This window comes from Protomyctophum bolini (assembly GCF_963924005.1).
Source record: "Protomyctophum bolini genome assembly, chromosome: 2".
NCBI lineage: Eukaryota > Metazoa > Chordata > Actinopteri > Myctophiformes > Myctophidae > Protomyctophum > Protomyctophum bolini.
The window spans coordinates 10,548,305-10,567,145 of NC_137863.1; the positions used below are offsets into that span (position 1 = coordinate 10,548,305).

The 18,841-nt window shown below is 44.0% G+C and overlaps 1 protein-coding gene across 4 annotated transcripts in view; it reads right to left on the reverse strand.

The window, feature by feature from the left end:
• Window positions 1-18,841, reverse strand: part of sema3fb (sema domain, immunoglobulin domain (Ig), short basic domain, secreted, (semaphorin) 3Fb) — a 67,618-nt gene that overhangs the window by 17,053 nt on the left and 31,724 nt on the right. For 2 of the 4 annotated variants that reach the window (XM_080792632.1, XM_080792631.1), the window contains exons 3-9: window positions 9,335-9,495; window positions 8,462-8,524; window positions 6,408-6,527; window positions 4,550-4,639; window positions 2,280-2,373; window positions 500-619; window positions 1-11 (exon numbers count right to left, since the gene is read on the reverse strand). The exon at window positions 1-11 is cut by the window's left edge and continues 129 nt beyond it. In XM_080792632.1, coding sequence (XP_080648758.1) covers window positions 1-11; window positions 500-619; window positions 2,280-2,373; window positions 4,550-4,639; window positions 6,408-6,527; window positions 8,462-8,524; window positions 9,335-9,495 — 659 coding nt within the window. The remainder of the gene's footprint in view (window positions 12-499; window positions 620-2,279; window positions 2,374-4,549; window positions 4,640-6,407; window positions 6,528-8,461; window positions 8,525-9,334; window positions 9,496-18,841) is intronic. The other 2 variants (XM_080792634.1, XM_080792633.1) reach the window with 1 other exon arrangement.

Here is an 18,841-nt window from a genome sequence, read left to right on the forward strand (position 1 = left end):
AAAAGAGGGATCTGGGGTGAGGGAAAGGAACAAAGATTAGGTGGTGAAAAGGATATGGGTCTGTAATATTTGTCTGAGGTCATTTTATAAACTGTCTTCATTTCCTGTTTATTGGGGCCATTACTTAAGGATTTCTAAACATATACAATCTGCAATAAATGTACTGTATACATTAGCAGGCGTCTAAGCATAGGGTTTAAGTTCCATCTCTGCCCTTCAGCAAACAATGAATGGCTAACAAGCTCCAAGAGTCGCCATTCTGTGGCTGACCCTGGCTGGATCTTCACATGTGTGATGCAAATATAAGATGATTTCCCTTTGGTGATAAACATGGTATCTAATTGAGATACAAAACATTATATTAACTGTTATGTTTCAGCTATACTACATGTACGTACAACAGAGTTTAGCTCCTGTCTCCTGATCATATTTTGGATATGTCTTAAAAGAATGCTGTCTAAATTGGACTGTATTGGTCATTTGGATTCAGAAAATTTACCATTCAACCATCTGGAGTTGTACTGGTCTGTTCGCATGGCAGTCTGTTTCCCCAGAGTACGAAAAATGGCAGAGTCTGTTCCCATGAAGTCAATGTAGACCCCAGCGTAGAGTTCACCATCTAAGTGAGAGAGATAGATCAGACTTTATTCCAACCGCAACCGCACCCTTGGCACAAAAGACCAGGGGTCTTCTTTCAAGAAGAACCCCTTCTGGCAGCGTTCTAGCAGCTAATATTGCAGACCTTTCAATTCCAGCACTCATCAATCATCAACATGTGTTTTAGACACAAGTCTGTGGAATACATTCAGTGACTAGACATCCTGTTGTAGGAAATATATAAAGCAAAATATCAATGTCTTGAAAAATTAATAAATTATTTTTTATTATTTTACAATGTAGCACACTTAAAAATGTACAGTGTAGCACACATGCACACCCACACATAAACATGCACACTACACATAGATTCACATGCACAGCCTTGTTAAGCAGTAGGTAGCCTGGCTGTCTGCCCTCCAGTTGCTGTAAAGGCCTCGTCTGTGAGCAGGTGTCACAGCATGAGGATTGTCAGCCAGGAGAGAGACAACTCCATGGGGGGTTCAGAAGACAGTAGGCGTTTGGACAGGGGGATACGACCACAATTACGTAGATGCATACAATCCTGTTTGGTCAAGGCTTAACCCATGAATGATGTTCTTAGATGTGACAATATGGAGATTTGTATGTGGGTTAGGGTTAGTAATATGGATGTGTAGTATCTGTGTGGTCTTTCAGTGTTGAAACAAGATACCCACATTCACAGTTTGGAAAATGAGAGATTAAATCTTTTTTTTTTAAAGGTAAAAAAAACGCTAAATGTAATCATTCTCAAAATGTTGGAAAATAAGAAATAGCTGATATACAAGCTCAAATTGTGCTGTGAGATTGTGCAGTAGATATGTGATTTTAGCACAGCAGTCCATGTTATCTCTGTCACTGCGGCCGAGGACTCTTGATCTCTATCAGTGTCCAATCGGTGATGCCCACGAGTGGACGAGAGGGACAGATTCCTCTTGGATGTGAGGATCGGCTCCATACAGGTCAGTTATTGGCACTGTGCTAATGTGGGGAAAGTAGTGCTGGTGATTTACACCCACCATCTGACCCCACAGGAAGAGGATCACATTTCACTGGCGGCAACTGTGTCTGACTAACTGACCTTGAGGATAGTTGATGAGAGTCGACTGTATCAGCACCCAACTTGTTGCCTATTTATGGCATCTTTATTTTGAATGCAGTAGACCGATACTGTGCAGAACTGCAGATATGGCAATACATGCGAGAATTATTCTTTTCTTATGATGATAACAAAGGGTGGTGAGTCGTTTGGTATGTTCTGCATGTCACAGGAGCTAAACTTATGAAATGTGATCCCACTAGTCTATGACCACCTTCATTTTAACCCTAACAAGGAAAGATCCCGCATGATTTTATGACCAGGCTGCAAAGAACATTCCATTGCAATCTATCCCGTGGGAAATACGCACAGAATGGGATAGACAGTTGGCTTGGTCTCTCTGGCAATAACATTTTTTGTTTTGTTTTAAGTGTGCCAAAAATATGGCTATTAATTTGTGGTTAGGGGAGGTGGCCATATTAAGAAGACAATGAATCCACAAGGGATCACGCTGCAGGGTCCATTGGTGCAATGATGAGGAAGCAGGCTGGACCTCACCACCCTCTCTGCACTGCTCCCTGGCCCCACTTAAGTCATGTGACCAGACCCAAATGATACTCACTGATCAAAGCCGACACGCTGTTGAGCTTCGGGTCATAAGAGCACTTTCCCTTCCCAGAATCCACTTTGCCCGGTTCCAAGTGGAAGATGTATTCCTGAAAATGGAAAGAATCATATAAGAAACGGTAATAAATCCAGAGCTCCTCGTCTTGTCATCGCGATTCCCCCAGCGTAGGGAGAATGAGGCAGCGCGCACGCTTGCCCTGCCTCCTGTGGGACCTATAAGGCCTGATGGAGGATGAAGTATTAGAATAATGAGCGTGCCTTCACACAGAAAAATACATGCAGGGCGAACCGGAGGATCTGTAATCCCTGTACATGCCACTCCGATGCAGAAAACAATGTGTCAAGGGTAGGGGGCGTGGGCGGCTGCTCGTCTTTGCATAACAAGCTGCATGCCAAATATCTCTCAGACTCGTGGTGCCTATGGCTGTGAAAACGCACTGATGACACCTGTAATCCAGGGCAGTGAAAACAAGCCTCGGATGGAGGCTGGCTGGGGATGACTGATGCTCCCTGCTCGTGGCAAAATCTGCATGCATGCACTGGAAGGTGACAGGCAGGTTCATTGAGGATATGGATAAGTGGGAACAATCATTGACATGTGTTGACTTGTCCAGTAGTATCATTGCGCAGATCAGTGCGTATCCAATCCCACTCATCTCACTCTCATTGGGTTTTGGGGTTAAAAAGTGTGAGAGAGAGGGAGAGAGACCCTATCCTCATCTGTCAACACCCACAGAAGAGAGAGAGGGAGGCCTTCTGCCAAACAATTCCCCATCAGATTGTCATGGCATGCACCCTTGTATGAATCTCCTCTCACGTTTGATTAAAATCACTGTTCCATAATATGAAAGTGTTGGCAGCTGGCTCCTAGCCATGCCAAATGTTGACATGTATCAACATTCCAAAGGTCATAAACAATCAGATACCTCAAGGGGGTAAGACCTTCTTCTGAACTTGTTTTAAACTCCCCTCACTTCCTTTAAAATGTAATCTTTTATTAGTGATGCATGATTGACTATATTCCTTATCAGATTGACACAATTGTCCATTAATATCTCTGCATATGTTTTGTGAAGGGGTTGCAGAACTCAAACACTGAATGCTTGGCTCTGTATCTGTGGCTGCTCTTCTACTACTGCAAATGGGTGATGTTTGCTTTGAGCCAACAGGGCCTGCTGTGGGAGTTGGAGATGCAGTCTAGCCCTGCCACCCGTGTGTGGGAGAGGCCGGACCACATTCCTATACAGGGTGGAGCGGGCGGAGGGGTACGGGAGTGCAGGGTGCAACACATACTGTACTGCTGTCTTGATTCTGCACTGTATATGACATTCAGGATATGATTGTGGCAGATTTTTAACCTAAATCCCAACGTTGTGGAGATCAATAATAATAATAGTGTAGATGGCAAAATACCCTATGTCTTCTCTGCGTAATATGTCTATGCAAAAAGTTGACGCCACGAAACAATGACGACAATTGTGTCATTTCACATCATCAGGTGTAGATTCCGTACGCTATATTATTGATCTCCAACGAACAAATCAGCAAAGTATTTCTTTAAGGTGAGATTCCAAAAAGCTCTAATGACTAGCTTAGAAGGACTTTTATACCTTAAGGAATTTTATACCTTAAGTGAAATCTTAAGGGGGTTTGTGCTACCAATCACAGGTGTGACACTTGTCTATGGCTCAGTTGATTACTAACTTTCCATGCAATGCCGAGTAAGTGACAACAATTGTGAAGCACAAAACCAAGCAGGCTTACACAAAAAGAACATAAGAGACAATGAGAGATGAAAGTGAAGAGGAAAGAAAAGGACCTGAACTAAAGGTGATGCAAGCTGACATTAATTATCACAACGACTGTCCAGGACGGACGCATGCTTGGTTGTAACCACAGGAACCCTGGGGTCCCTATTCTGGGGCAAACATTTGTCGAAAACAGCAGAGCTATACAAGCTCAACTCGGTGCAGCAACGCATCGTGTTGTGAGTTTGTAGATTGCTATTTTTGGCAAAAATATTTGGTGTAGCGGGAAAGAAGGAGCGGACGTAGTATAGAGCCCCGGGGACTTGGTGGTCAATGGCGTATTTACAGCAGGTCGTGGTTAAACAGATGATGAATGTCAACGACAACGGCGATGATGGTGGTTCAAAAAAACGATGATGTCAGACACAGACAGACGGTAGCATGCCGGTGCTCCGAGAACGGAGGGCCACTAGCCTATAGGCAGGGGCTCCAGGGCCGACAGGGCCCCACGTCCCACCTTTAGTCCAAGTGTCTCGTGCACGGCTGTGTTTTCGGCTGCGCGGCTAGCCCTCCCGCCGGCCAGGGGCATCTGCAGGTGCATGGCAGTCTGGAACAGGAGACAGCAACACAGTCTGGACGTTACGCAACTGAGGGAGCAAAGCGCACATTGGGAGCAAGTCCGTCGGCGTCCACATTGGCTATGTGCGTTTTGCATGCTATCATTGCCCTTTCCACGTTTGTGTGAGGAAATATACAGACAGAGATGTAGGGACAGCATATCGGTCCATTCAACCACACGTTGCAGGAGCAACATTAGCTCTCTGTCCTGTGATTGAGTCAATATAATCACAGATTTTCTTACTTCATCCACTTCAAGATTTTATGGGAATTGTGTCCAAGGTAAGAAAATACATCCAAGGGACGCCTTGACTACGGTGGCAACCAATCCAAATGACATCAAGGCTGATGTCTTCAATTAATATGAACAAAGCAAGCTACGGATATATGTCTGTACTATACAGTATGTGCTTTATATGGGAGGTGGATGCTTTTCAGACAGGGCATTAGTCCGACATTCATCCACATGTCGGACTAACGTCTGCTCCCGTGCTTGTGGTTATGTTTAGGTTAGGAGATGAGGTGGGTTGACCTATATATCTGTGTGGGTGTGGAAATATCCTTTCACGTCTGTTCTCTCACACTTATCTTACTTAAGCAGGCTTGTGGGACAAGTCAGACCTGTTTGTTCAATGAATATGACAGAGACAATAACAGCCCTTTGCCCTTTCATTAATAGACGAGAAGTGGAACATTCCACCGAGAAGTGGAACATTCCACCTGTACCCAATTATTACCCAACATCATGTTACTAGAGATGCTGGCGGGCAGGTGGCCTAGGTTGCCTGGATGGATGGATGGATGGATGGATGGATGGATGGGTGGGTGGGTGGGTGGGTGGATGGATGGGTGGGTGGGTGGATGGATGGACGGACGGATGGATGGATGGGTGGGTGGGTGGGTGGATGGATGGAGCCCTTCATTAGTAAATGGTTTATATAAAAACCATATGCAACAACAAAGTGGCACAAGGCACGCCAGCTATTGCAGGTCGTCCATGCTGCACCACATTCTCGCGGGAACGCTTTTGTGGGAAATTAACTTTTGTATTTATCCCCCGTTTTTAAAAAGTCCCATGATCACCATTAGTGAATAAGTGTGGTATTTAAAGATGAGGGGCTTGCTGTGCGGGGACGGAAGGGAGTGCTAAAAAGTGTGTGAGGGGGGCATGCATGGGGAGGTGGTGATGCCTGGCTCAGCGAAGGAAACTCAAGAGGTCCTGTTAAAGAGTGAGACTAAACAGAGTAGTGTAACAGTGCACTGGGGACGACAGCTGTGTGCCGGTTAAGCTCTGCTGGCTGCCTGGGGCGAGGAGGAGGCTAGAGACGTAGGATCATGAACATACTTAATGATAGAGGGAAATCATTGTGAAATTAACCTGCCGTAAGGTGACTTGGTTGATGGGGTGTCAGAAGAAGGGAGAAAAGTCAGTGAAGGTAGATTTATAATTAGTTGCGTGCTGGTGTTGTGCACGGGAAATAGAGCTATAGCAGACCCACAAGCTATCAACGTGTCATGCTGCGATGCATTGTGGGCTTGTGGATCTGCTGCTTTCACACGCAGCCGAGTATAAATCAGGCCTCGGTGAGAGTGAAGAGAACGAAAGAGGGGAGTAGGAAAGAGAGTCACATCCAAATGAAATGATAATGTGTATGAAGTAAATATTATTACGGTAACTAATCCAACATTGTACAGTGTGTGTGTGATGTGACATGAAGGTCACACTCTTTAACCTTGCATCAGTATTGGATGCTAACCTGAGATTTGCGTCCACGGTTCACATAGGTACAGACAGGGTTGTAAGCTCCTGTCCCACAGACGTACAGATGAGTCCTGTTCCATGGCTCGATAAGACGGATGAAGTTGCCACACTCCCCCTTGGAAAGGCAAAGCCACAGATTAAACCACAAGCCAACACACAAATACATACAATCATGAAACGAACGGCAAACACAATTTACAATTTATGCAGAGGGACTTGCAAAGTTCAAAGTAACTAAGTACATTTACATGAAGTAACATTTGTATGTATTTGTACTTTACATGAGTATTTCTGATTTCCAGTAGGCCTACTTCTTTTTTTGTTAAACTTTGTTTTTATTTTCCAAACAACAATCGAAACAAAACAACAAAGACAAAGACACTATTCACTCGTGTATAAGTGCCATTTTTCCCAACGTTTTTCAAATAGCTCCGCCTTGGTCCTCAGATTATGAGTCATTTTCTCCATGATATATATTTCTTTCTTCAATAATTTCCATCCAGTGCTCCTCTCTAGGAGGCTCTGCTTTCAACCATCTCCTCGTGATGGCTTTCTTAGCTGCTATTATATTCTGAACAGGTATAAGTCTTCATGTCCTATTATGTCCTCTATCTGTCTGATATATGTCCAAGGTATAAACTACGGGGGTCACGAATTATGTTAAATATCCCATAATTTTCTCCTGGTTCTGGTGAACTCAGTCCCAAAATGCCTGCACCTTCTTCTCACACAGCCCAAATATATGGGAGTGATTGGCACTCCAACACCCACACTGTCTCCAGCAATATTGCTGCTCTCCCAGTTGTTTGCTTTTGATTTTTGGTGTAATAAAAAAACGTATCAAATTCTTCCACCCAAATTCCCTCCAACTCTTAGAGCTTGTTGAAGAATGTTGTGTTTTACATATGGAATGCCAATCACTCTCAGACAATTCAACGTTAAGATTCCCACTTCAATTTGACATACGTAGTGTGTCGCAGTGTATTCCTTCCATGTTGCTGTTGCATACGTCTATTCAATCTGGAGACAACCGTGAAGGTGTTCGGTTGTATGCACCCGTCAATACACCAATTACTTCACTGCCTTCCACTGAAATGGCTTTTTTGATTTCAGTATCATAGAAGATCTCCAGTACCTTTACTTCTACTCCACCACATCTCAGAGGAAAATATTACTACAATTATTTGAAAACCTTTGTTACTAGTTACTTTGTAGATTTTGATTCTTATTACAAAACATACTGTACAGTAACTACTTCAGCCCTATACATCTTGGCCATTTGAAAAGCATTGTGAGCTTGTAGATCTGCTATTTTCAGAAGGTTTAAATACATTTACATAACGAGTACTTTTACAATTGGTACTTTAAGGACATTTTGAATTCCAGACTTTTACTTGCAACTAGTATTTCTAGATTGCAGTATTGATACTTTTACTAGAGTAATTTACACCACTGCATTAATTGTTTAGTGTGAATTATGAAAGCTTGAGTAGACCAGTAGTCAGTAGACCAACAATACGTACTGTGCATCAATATATTCAGAGTCAGACTAAACTGTCTGCCAGTGGTCTTACAGTCCCTGAGCTGGCAGAGAGGAGCTGGGTGAAATGATTGGGCTTCTCTCATTCCAGTCCTCCTGGCTAGACAGGAGGGAACCAGCGTTTTACTAGGCCAAGACACAGTCCCGCAGGTGAGCACTATTTCAATGGGCGTCTTAAACTGAAAACCCTCCAATGATCATTTTTCATGGTGACCTATGTTTTTGGAACGTTGTGAGGATTTACAGACATGTGCATATTTTAAGTTTCTGTTGCTGGTTTTCCACAGGGTATATTCAAATCCATTGGACTGAATCGTAAATTCGGGTGTGCAGTTTTGTCAACAGATGAATATTTGGTAAAAAAAAGAAAATAAATACTAGTATCTATACGCTGCGATGAAATTGTGAGCTTTTAGATCCGTTATTTATTTATTTATTTTGCCGTAGAGGGGCTAATATAGAGCCATGGAGGTAAAGACGGCACAGATCCATCATGCAGATGTACTTACATTTGTATCCTTTCCGCTTAGAATGCACTCCATCCTTCTCTGGTGGGACACCGGCCAGTGAAGCTGTAAGCAGGAGAAACAAAGATCATTTGATGGTCATCCTCCAAACGTCACACTACACATTCTACAACACTGCATACACGGAGGGACTCAAACGACCACAGGGATATTTAACCAAGGCTATAGTGTACCATTAGTCCTGTGGGGTTCATCACCCTGATCGAGATGCTCTCCAACACTAACTGGAGGTGGGATAGCTAAGATGGCTGCAGCTGGGGGCCACAGAATGACAAATAGATACTAGAGATGTCCCGATACTGCCAGTCTAACCACCGATCCGACACAGGGGTAAGGGCAGGTATGGGCAGGTAAATAAAATGTTGGGGCATGTGGAGTTTGCTTTCGAGTTGCCCAAACTGCAAGTGCACATTTGAGTGAGGAGTCTGCTATAAACACAGCAGGCTAGATTGCGATAAACACAACAAAAGATCACAACACTGGTATCGGTATAGGCTAACACAGAAATTGTTTTATCAGGATCGGTTCGGGAATGAAAAAAGTGTATCGGGACATCCCTAATAAATAGAGCCTGACTGATGGCAGATGTTTGGGTCCGATGCCGATTAAGAAAAACATTGATTTGATTAAACCTTCAGAAAAATAGAAAGCTCACAGTGCATCACATTCTGCTGTGTGAGCTTTAAGACATATGAAAATGTTTTCCTAAATAGGGGCACCAGGTTGAAGGTGGCTGCCTAATTGCTCATACTGAAAAAAGGTCTGGCTCTACTCCCCCAAAATAACAGCCTGTTAAGGGAACTGGGGAGATCGTAGCAGAGCTGAGGCATGGAATGGAGGTACAGTATGTCTTACAATGAGTGGGTCTTTGTTGATGTCATGGAGATCCAGGGAGAGGATGTAGTCCTTGCTGCCCACGTACATACGGTCATGATCCTCATCCATGCGGAGAATTCGGTAGTCGGTCGTGTTGAGAAGGTAAGCAAAGTGGTGGGCAGTCCCAGTAGACCTCAGTTCTGCACAAACACAGACACAGAAATGTATCCATTAATGACAGCTGCAACACGCACGCACGCACACACACAACACGCACGTAACACGCACGCATGTGCGCACACACATGTCACACACACACACAAGCACGTGCACACGCATGCACACACGCACACATCCACAGTTACACACGTCCGTGCTCAACTGACACATTCCACATGCCACTCTTGCATACCCAAGTTATCTGATGGTTTTCCACCAACACTGTCGTAACATAATCCCAAAGATCGGAGACAAGTGCTACTGAATGTCTGTCTAGCTGTGTTGATGGCTCAATACTGCCTGCTGTGAGAGGAAGAGGTCTTCTAGGGGGAATGGTTGATTTGATATATATACTGTATATATATATATATATATATATATATATATATATATATATATACATATATATATATATATATACACACACAGGGCATTGCCGTAGATGCACTGATGGGTCATAAGGGAGATCTTGAAACCAGTCCTGAAGGTGATGGGGAGCCAGTGGAGTGAAAGGAGGGTGGATGTGATGTGGTCAAATTATTACAAATATGTATGTAGAAGCTGCGCGCGCGCATACACACAGACACAGACACAGACACACACACACACAGACACACACACACACACACACACACACACACACACACACACACACACACACACACACAGAAGTATATCAGCCATGATCTGAGGGTCAAGGGGTGTGCTTCTGTAGCAACACAATGCAGTCGACGAGTGCCACCATGTCAGGAGTAACCCTATCTTCCTACAGTTCTGTGCTGGAGTGCCTGTTTGATGTGTTTTCCCTTGGTTCAGTGACAGCATACATACAGGCAGGGCCGTGCAGTTTAAGAGGCCCCACAGGCCCACACCACACCATAGACAAACATACTCCTCCACAGCCTATACAGCATATAATAGGTGAAAGGATTTACCGGGTGGCACTCATATAATGTTGAGGCAAATATTGAGGTTTTCTTTTCACCCAGCCGGCTGGAAAGCCCCGTTTTACTATTTACTTTAGTTCTACAAACCAGCAGACCGCAAACATTTTTTTTAAAGCAAAAAAAAATCACACATCCAGGATACCACGACTACTTATGTGTTGTTTTAGTGGCTAATATGTGGGTGAGGGAAACCCAAAGATAAACTGTGAAAACACGAAGCAGAGTTTGAGTATTTACACATTTGTATATGAGCGCATGCGCCGCATGGGTGTAGAGTATGATTAGAGGAAGCAGGAAGAAACTCGTAGCAATACCACCAATGTGGAACGTCAGAGTTTCAAAGCATAACCCAGTGTCCAAGTGTCTAAAAATAAAAACCATTTCGGGTCCATAAAATATTGCAGGTACTGTAGATGATTAAGCACTCTGTGCAGGACCTGTTTTCTAAATGTGTGGCTCAGCCCCAGCAATGTGGCATGCCTTGGGAAAACCCTAAGCAGATACGCATGCTATGCTCATTGCAGAAGGTTTAAAAGGTAGCTTACTAAAGGATACATTCCGGTGCAGCTGCCTGGGCGCTTGCGGGGAAGTGGTCTGGATGCCAAGGCAGTGCCATCCACATGTCCACCACCAACAGCTCTTAAAATAAACACCATCTACAGACCATTCTAAACGAACTCCCCAAGGAATCTGATAGCACCACTCTTTCATGCCAGGTCTAAATTTAACAGGGGGTTACGTCAATAACCAATGATTAATAGCATTAGCTATATTTATACAGTTTGATCTAATAATGGGGCCTGCCAGGGGAATGTTTATAGGTCAGAGGAGTGATTGACAGCTGTCAGGCCCTGTACAGGTGCTGACACATGTGGTCCATCGATGTGATTATTTGTGTTGGAGACTTAAGTTGAATGATGAGTCCCTAACCACTCTGACCCTCTGCTGTGTTTATGTGTGTGTGTTTGTGTGCATGTGTTTCTTTCTGTGCGTGTGTTTCTGTGTTTCAGTGCGTGAGTGTGTGCGTGCGTGTGTGCGTGCGTGCGTTTCACAACACCACGCACACAGTAAAATCCTTCAGATCCTTTTTTATATTCTCAGAGTTAAATGAATACTGACAATGTTACTTTAGAGAATCCATGTGTGTTTGCCGAGTATTACACACTAGATGGAAATGGTGCACTTGCACATATTTCACACACATGTCTCATACACTTGCCACCCCCCAGTACCCCCCCCCCCTCTCTCTCTCTATCACACACACACACACACACACACACACACACACACACACACACACAAACACATTCCTAGGGCCAAATTGAAGCCCTTTTTGAGGCAGGTTGTCAGCGAGTCCTCGCTGTGTGTTTGTTGTCGGAGAGTAGCTGGATGGGACCATCTGTCAGCTGAGGGAGCAATGTGAACACTGCATAGCAACAACACACCATACAGAGAGCTCTACATCCCGCAATGGACCCTAACGGGTCAATTTTGTACACTCTCTGAGTTAAATTAACATTGATTTTACAATATCAATTGGGGGTCCCAGAGATAGAAATATGCCATTAAATGGGGGTCCATAAACTAATGCATGTCAAACTGGGGGTCTTTGAAATTTTACAAGTTGAGAATCACTGCTATATAAAAACTCCTCTCATGGAGGTCCCTGGCATATCTTTTCAAATTGGGGTCTGTGGGCTAATTAGTGTCAATTTGGGGGTCCTTGACATGAAAAAGTTTGATCTGATAATGATCATAATGTAGCGACAATGGGCTCCAAAATGTACGGTCCCCAAATCTACCATAACCAAAATGTAAAGAAAATACTGTAGTATGTGAGGCATCGTGCATCCTATAATGGTTTTATCAGTCTCTTCGGCAATTAACAAAAATAAGCAAACATTGAAACAGTAGAACCTCTAATAATAACTTAGATGTTCCACTGTAGGTACATCGAATAATCGAGAAGCAGTTTTTTTGCCCCACTTCCTGCAACAAATGGACGTGAAAAATGTGTAATTGTATTATATTTCGTTGTACAATGGTGGCGTGCACAAAATAGCGAGCCTGCAACATTTACAGTACAGATCTTACCATAACTATGCGGGCAATGTAAAAAAAATACATTTATAAAATAATCATTCAGTAATAAAAATTTAGGCAAAAGTTCGAAATAATCGTGATTGGAAGTCATATCACCCTGCCCTAGTCTGTATTATACAACTCTGTTGTGTGATAAACTGGACCAAAGGCAATGCAATTCAAACATGCATCCTCTGTCTGTAGTAATTATGTTATAAAATAATCAAAGCCCAGCAGACTGGGCTGAAATCTCCTTATACTGTATCTTTAAAACAGTCTGCGATGCCAATTGTTTCTCTTCCAGTCATTAGGGGGGACTCTCTTCAGCAGTTAAACACAGAGCTCATTGTCAAACCTAAAAACCACAAGGATGTTTTATACCACATGCAATGAAACTTCTTCTTCTCAACAGGGGTAAACATACAACAAAAAAATCACACAGAGAGAAAACTGGACACAAAATCATGTGAGCACGCCAGCTACTCCACATTATCCTTTGCTTTTCTCTCCCTCCTTGTGTTTCCTCCCATAATGTGTCTCCAGGCAGACACAGGGGAGTGTGCCTCTATGAAATGTCTATCCAGGACTTATAATGACAGCAGGCTGAGCGCTGCTGCTGCTGGCTGCTGCAGTGCTCTGGAGGTCAGGCCACCTGTGGAAACAAGCCCAGCAGGTCCCTGGCCTGAGACTGGGCCTCGGCAAACACCCAGTCATACCCGCTAGGAGAGACATGCCGGGGAGAGGGGGGTTGTGCTCCCTCGTGCATGATCAAGATTAATGGCCAACTGTGGGTTTGACATCGAACTGCTCTCGCGTGGTCTCTACATTCAAAAGACGAGCCTCCTCCTCCTCCTTCTCTGGGTTTTACTCGACGGATAGATTTATGGATGCTGTGTTCATTCTAGTTATTTGACGGTAAACAGTCAACAGTCACTAATATGCACCCATGTAACGCGAGGCGATTACAAGTTTGAGCAGGAAAGGAACTCAGGCTGAACTCTTCTCATCTTCTCTGCAACCACATTACTACGTGTAAGTTTTCTGCACACGCAGGCTTAGTCTGCAGAATCAGAGGGCCGGCGCAATGCACAAGCACGTCTATTAGAGCCAGATCAAGTCTTAAAGTAGCCCATTACTGTGTGTTGGGTTTAGGCTCATTCTGGGGGGTCCGTGAGCACACAGAAGGGGGCTTTGTTTAAGGACTGCATCACTTCCCGCCATGAAATGGCAATGGCTCTATTAGAGGTGAAAGTAAGCTGGTTAGGGAATCTGATCCTTCACTCAATGCAACTCTCTCTTTCACGTACCTTCTTACACGTGCACGTCCACAGTCACACACACACACACACACACACACACACACAAGAAGACGTTAGTCTCCTGTTCGCTTACTTTCTTGCTTGCATGCTCATGCAAAAGCACACACACACACACACACACACACACACACACACACACACACACACACACTTGAGTGTGCGCACACTCCCGTGCAAACACATACAGAAAGGAAGCTGATCACACAGTAGGTGAAGCTCAGACTTCTCCGGTGAGTGGCGATCCTGTCCACTGTCTTCAGTCTATTGAACATGGACAATCCCCTGTTCTTTCCCATGCAACTCAAGGTGCTGCCGGTTATCACAGCTTACCGCCAGTTCCCACAACTCAACACTGTCAGTGTGCCCTGGCATAACAATAACCATGTTTATTAAGGTAATAAAGTCTAGGTGAAATTGGGCCCAAATACATGGACTTCTATGGGGCTATGGGTTTTTTTGGGCCCAATGACAGCGCCACAACAGGCCATTATATGAACTTTCAGGAAATCCCGATTTCCTTAGTGGCTTCACAAAATATCTGTCTGACTGCCCCCCTGGTCTTAATGCCATCATTTGGCACACAGGGTTTGTGTACTCAAGGTCATACAAAAGCTAAAGTACATTATTATGTTCACAGTGAGAATGCATGTGAGAGCTTTGTATCGGTAGGATGTTTTAACGGTTTTCATTAATTCAACGCCAGTAAAAAGCTGAAATAATTTGCGATAACATGGCAAAAATCTATTATAGTTCTTCTGAGTCTTTGTGGACGGCATGTATATTTTACTTTTTTATAGAACATTGTTTCACATGTGCCTTTTCATTGATATCCTTGATGTTGGGTTGCAGAAAACAGAAAAGCAGTTGTGCTGAAAATGTAATTACAAATAAATATGTTATTCTTTATCCCAGCCTTTCCTTGCCCATGGGAGACGGGAGAGATGAAAGGACCAAGAGGGTGATAAGTCGTATATTGTCATGGTGCGCAACTGCTGCTTAAGCAACTCATGGACTATGATCGGCTGTCAAGCACTAGTTGTTGTGGATGGTGTGGATGGATTTATGGCTCGGGAGATGCTGCAGTTTATCCAGGAGCAAAATAACCAAACCACAGAGTGGAAAACAGCAGCCTTCAACCGTTCAGAGAACGGCTGTGTACCCCAAGGGTTGATCAAAGTGTTGATCAAATGCTATTTTCACATTGTATTTGTGACTGAACAAAGCTATGGATACTTATTGCACATGGCCTTAACTGCTCTCGTTATACAATCTCAGGCAACGACATGTCTCACATACGGTATCCCATAACAACATAACCATAAAATTATTCAAAATTATTCCAAAAATAGCTGATCTACAAGCTCATGAGTCGCATCACGATGAGCTTGTAGGTCTGCAAAAAAAAGATTGAATAAAATATATGATTTTTTTTCTCCCTATCATGATATGACAAGAATATGGAACAGCAGGGTTAAAGTGGTTTAAAAGGAAACAAACTCCAACAAAACTGCTCAAGTGGTGCTGCTCAGAGGCCATCGGTAATACTACAGTAACTGCACTAGGAGACTGTCAGGTGTGTGTGTGTGTGTGTGTGTGTGTGTGTGTGTGTGTGTGTGTGTGTGTGTGTGTGTGTGTGTGTGTGTGTGTGTGTGTGTGTGTGTGTGAGCGTGCGTGTAACTATCACTCCCTTTGCAACCCCCGATGTGATGAATAAGAATGTATTAGTCTTAGCCAACATGCCTGGTTAAATAAGGGTTGAATGTTAACAAAAGATAAAGGGAAAAAGGCAGCAATCACAGAGGAGAGACATGCCTCGCTGTCAGAATGGGCCCTCCTCCTCCTTGGAGAATAGTTGGCTGCTGACTCTGATCTCCAGGGCTGCAGGTCTGCATGTTATAGCATATCTCTCCATCTCCAATTAATAGCCCACAGGCCCAGTTTACTTTGGAAATATGTTTGGACAGGAACATGCTGAGTTAACTGGTGTACAGCACAACTCAAAAGAGCTCATCTCCATCGATGATGAGACACATATATAGGCTAATGTGAATGTGAAATAATTTCCCACCGTGCTGTCAAATGAGGGAAATAGGAGAGCGAATTTGCGTATCATATTCAAGCTAATGCACCCTCCTCTGTGGCATGCTTCGGAAACATAAGAGCTTCCTCTCATTAAGGCAAGATTACTGCATCTAGTATGACTTAAGAGTGCACAGTTCACCCCATGCTAAACTTTCCTGGCAAGTCTACAAGTCACATAAGGCAAATGATTGGATCATGGAAAACTCGAGTCTGTACAGTACAGTATGTTTAGGCATAACACGCAGCGAGAGAAACGGGGAGAAGAAATAATACATTAAAAAACACAAGCACGCACACGCACACACACACACACACACACACACACACACACACACACACACACACACACACACACACACACACACAGGGCTCACATTAGCTACATGCGACTGATCAGGGAACTCTACCGCGTTACATATTTCTCTGGTTTCAGACGGGGTAAATTAAAAGTGCAGGTCCCTGCCAACGATGAAGCAGAGCATGTTGGAGCTTGAAGCATGCCCTGGCCTCTGTTGAAAGTAGGCCTACTGGGGGTAAGAAAGAAGGGGAATGGGGGTAGAAAGAAATAATAAAACACAGAGAGTGAAAGATGAATTGAATGGATTTTGGGGTCTGTGGCTTTGACACTAAATAGAGAAAGAGCTATTCATGTGTAGTCCCAGCCACCTGGACAATCCGGGGTTCTGCGGTTTTCCTCCATGCAACTGGCAACTGTAACCATTGCGTCAGTACATCCTTCTATTCAGGGATGACAGCCTCAACAGAGCGGAACAACAGTGATTTGAGGGGCTGGAATGCTCACACGGGCCGCAGACGTTTTGATCCAAACTACGCCGACACATTTATCAATGGACAAACAAGGTGGTTATTAGGGACTGATTAAATAATTTATGGACGTGTAAAAAAAGGTGTAGAGGAACATCCTGTTGGCTTGAGGTTGAATGACACTGTTCCCTAAGCAGTGTCCTGAGGCAGTTTCTTCCAGCCTATGTGTGAGGGACGTGTGTGAGTTCACACACCAGAGTGGCAGAAGTGATAATTACGGTGTTTGGGGGTGGGGTGGGGGGGCATCAAAGCCACGACTGTGCTTGTCAGGGATCCGGGCCAAATAGTTTGAATGCTGTCACTGAAGCACAGGAATGCTTCAGAAAATAAAATCTTATGACTTTACAATATGCCCAGTTTCTTTTCAACTGTGATTTATGGAATCCCAATGCTGTTTACATTATTGACATTCAGGTGAGTGTGACTCCCTGCTTGGACTCAGTTGGCTCACCTTTTCACAACGTACAGTGATGAGCTGAACCACCCTGGCAACATTGCCACCGGTTTACGAGATTTGTCTGACATTAGGGGAAGACACAGATTCTCTCGTTAATTTGTCTACTTTTCTTAGCGCTCGTAATATTTAGGAAGTGCGGCTGCTGCATGACTGTGCAGTCTGCACTGACCCATTTGTTGTCCTGGGCACAACTCGTGTTGCGTGGCAGGGTTTACAAAGAGTGTGGTGGTGATGAACTTGGGAACTGGGCTGAGTCTGAACACAAAGACATCTGCTATCTGCTGTGAGATCAGACACACCAAGTCACTGTCATTCAGTCCAAGCAGTTACATGGCTATCAAATGCTGCTCCAGGAGATTTACTTTCACTCTGCTATTGTAAACACGGCCACAGTTTGCAGAGAAATATGAGAAAATGGTTTTGTTTTTGCATTCATGCTTATCAGAGTTTGGAGTTTGAACTGATGTTATCATTCAGTGTTTCACGTTTCCAACAACTCATGAAATCTCATGAAATCTTTTAGGTTTTACGAACGTTTGAAGCTTGTGTTTGACTATTGGCATGATGTGTTGTATTTAACTGTTGGGTGTAAATGAATTTGCACCTCACTGCCAAGTGTCCCAACAAAGCCATAAGAAATGCACGCACACACGCCATTAAACACACACCGCAAAGTTTTAAGAATAAAATATCCGTACAAAGTTGATGCATCTACAAGATCAAGAGAGTTGGCACATCTCCAGATGCCTGCATCCGATTATGTTTGTTGTTCTGCATACACTGCACAACTTTCTCACGGGCACTTCCTGTATATACGAGATAGCGACTGCATTGATGCAGGAATGATCCCAGAGCACCAAGACAGGTGAAGTCTGGAGATGACGGCATCTTTTCGAGCATTTGGAACAAACCATGTCCATTGGAAGTCTACACGCATTATGCTGACATGGTGGTGGCCCTATACTGTATATTTCCTTGGGTAGTTGAAATACACCAAACTGATGGTTGGCTGAAAACAGAGCTGGAGTTAGTCTGCTTAAGTTGGTGTGAGTATATTCTCAGTTTTAGTTGGAAGTCACGGAAGAGGTCGGGAGACGAATTCAAAACACAAATTCCAACTACTCATTAAATCTCATGAAATCTCGGCTTGGCTGTCGCCTGTAGTCAGTCAGTTTAAGCCAATCAATCGGCAAAAAGTTGAGCAGGAGAAGGGGTGTGAGGCGGCTGTATTTTACACAGAGAAGTTGTGCAAAAGATGAGGGCGCTACAGTATGTCTGACAATTTGATTGATAATTGTTTTCTTCTAGAAGGCATCACTGGCGAATGGCGACCCTTGCCGCTGTAACCCTCGCCCAAGGTTGCCTGCCAATGGTCGACCAGGTCTATTTGGACTGGCAGAAGAGTCACTTCTAATCAGCAACTCTCCGGGTACACAGAGCCACGTTTGATGGACCTCCAACAGCTTCCTTCAACACATTCTCTCTTCATGTCAAACATTAGCAGGAGTTGTTTGGGTTTGCGTTGGGCTTCACGCTTCAAAGCCAGTGGAGAGGTCTGACACAGCCGTTGAAGAATGCCACTGTGATTGCTTCAGATCAGGTATATACTCAGCTA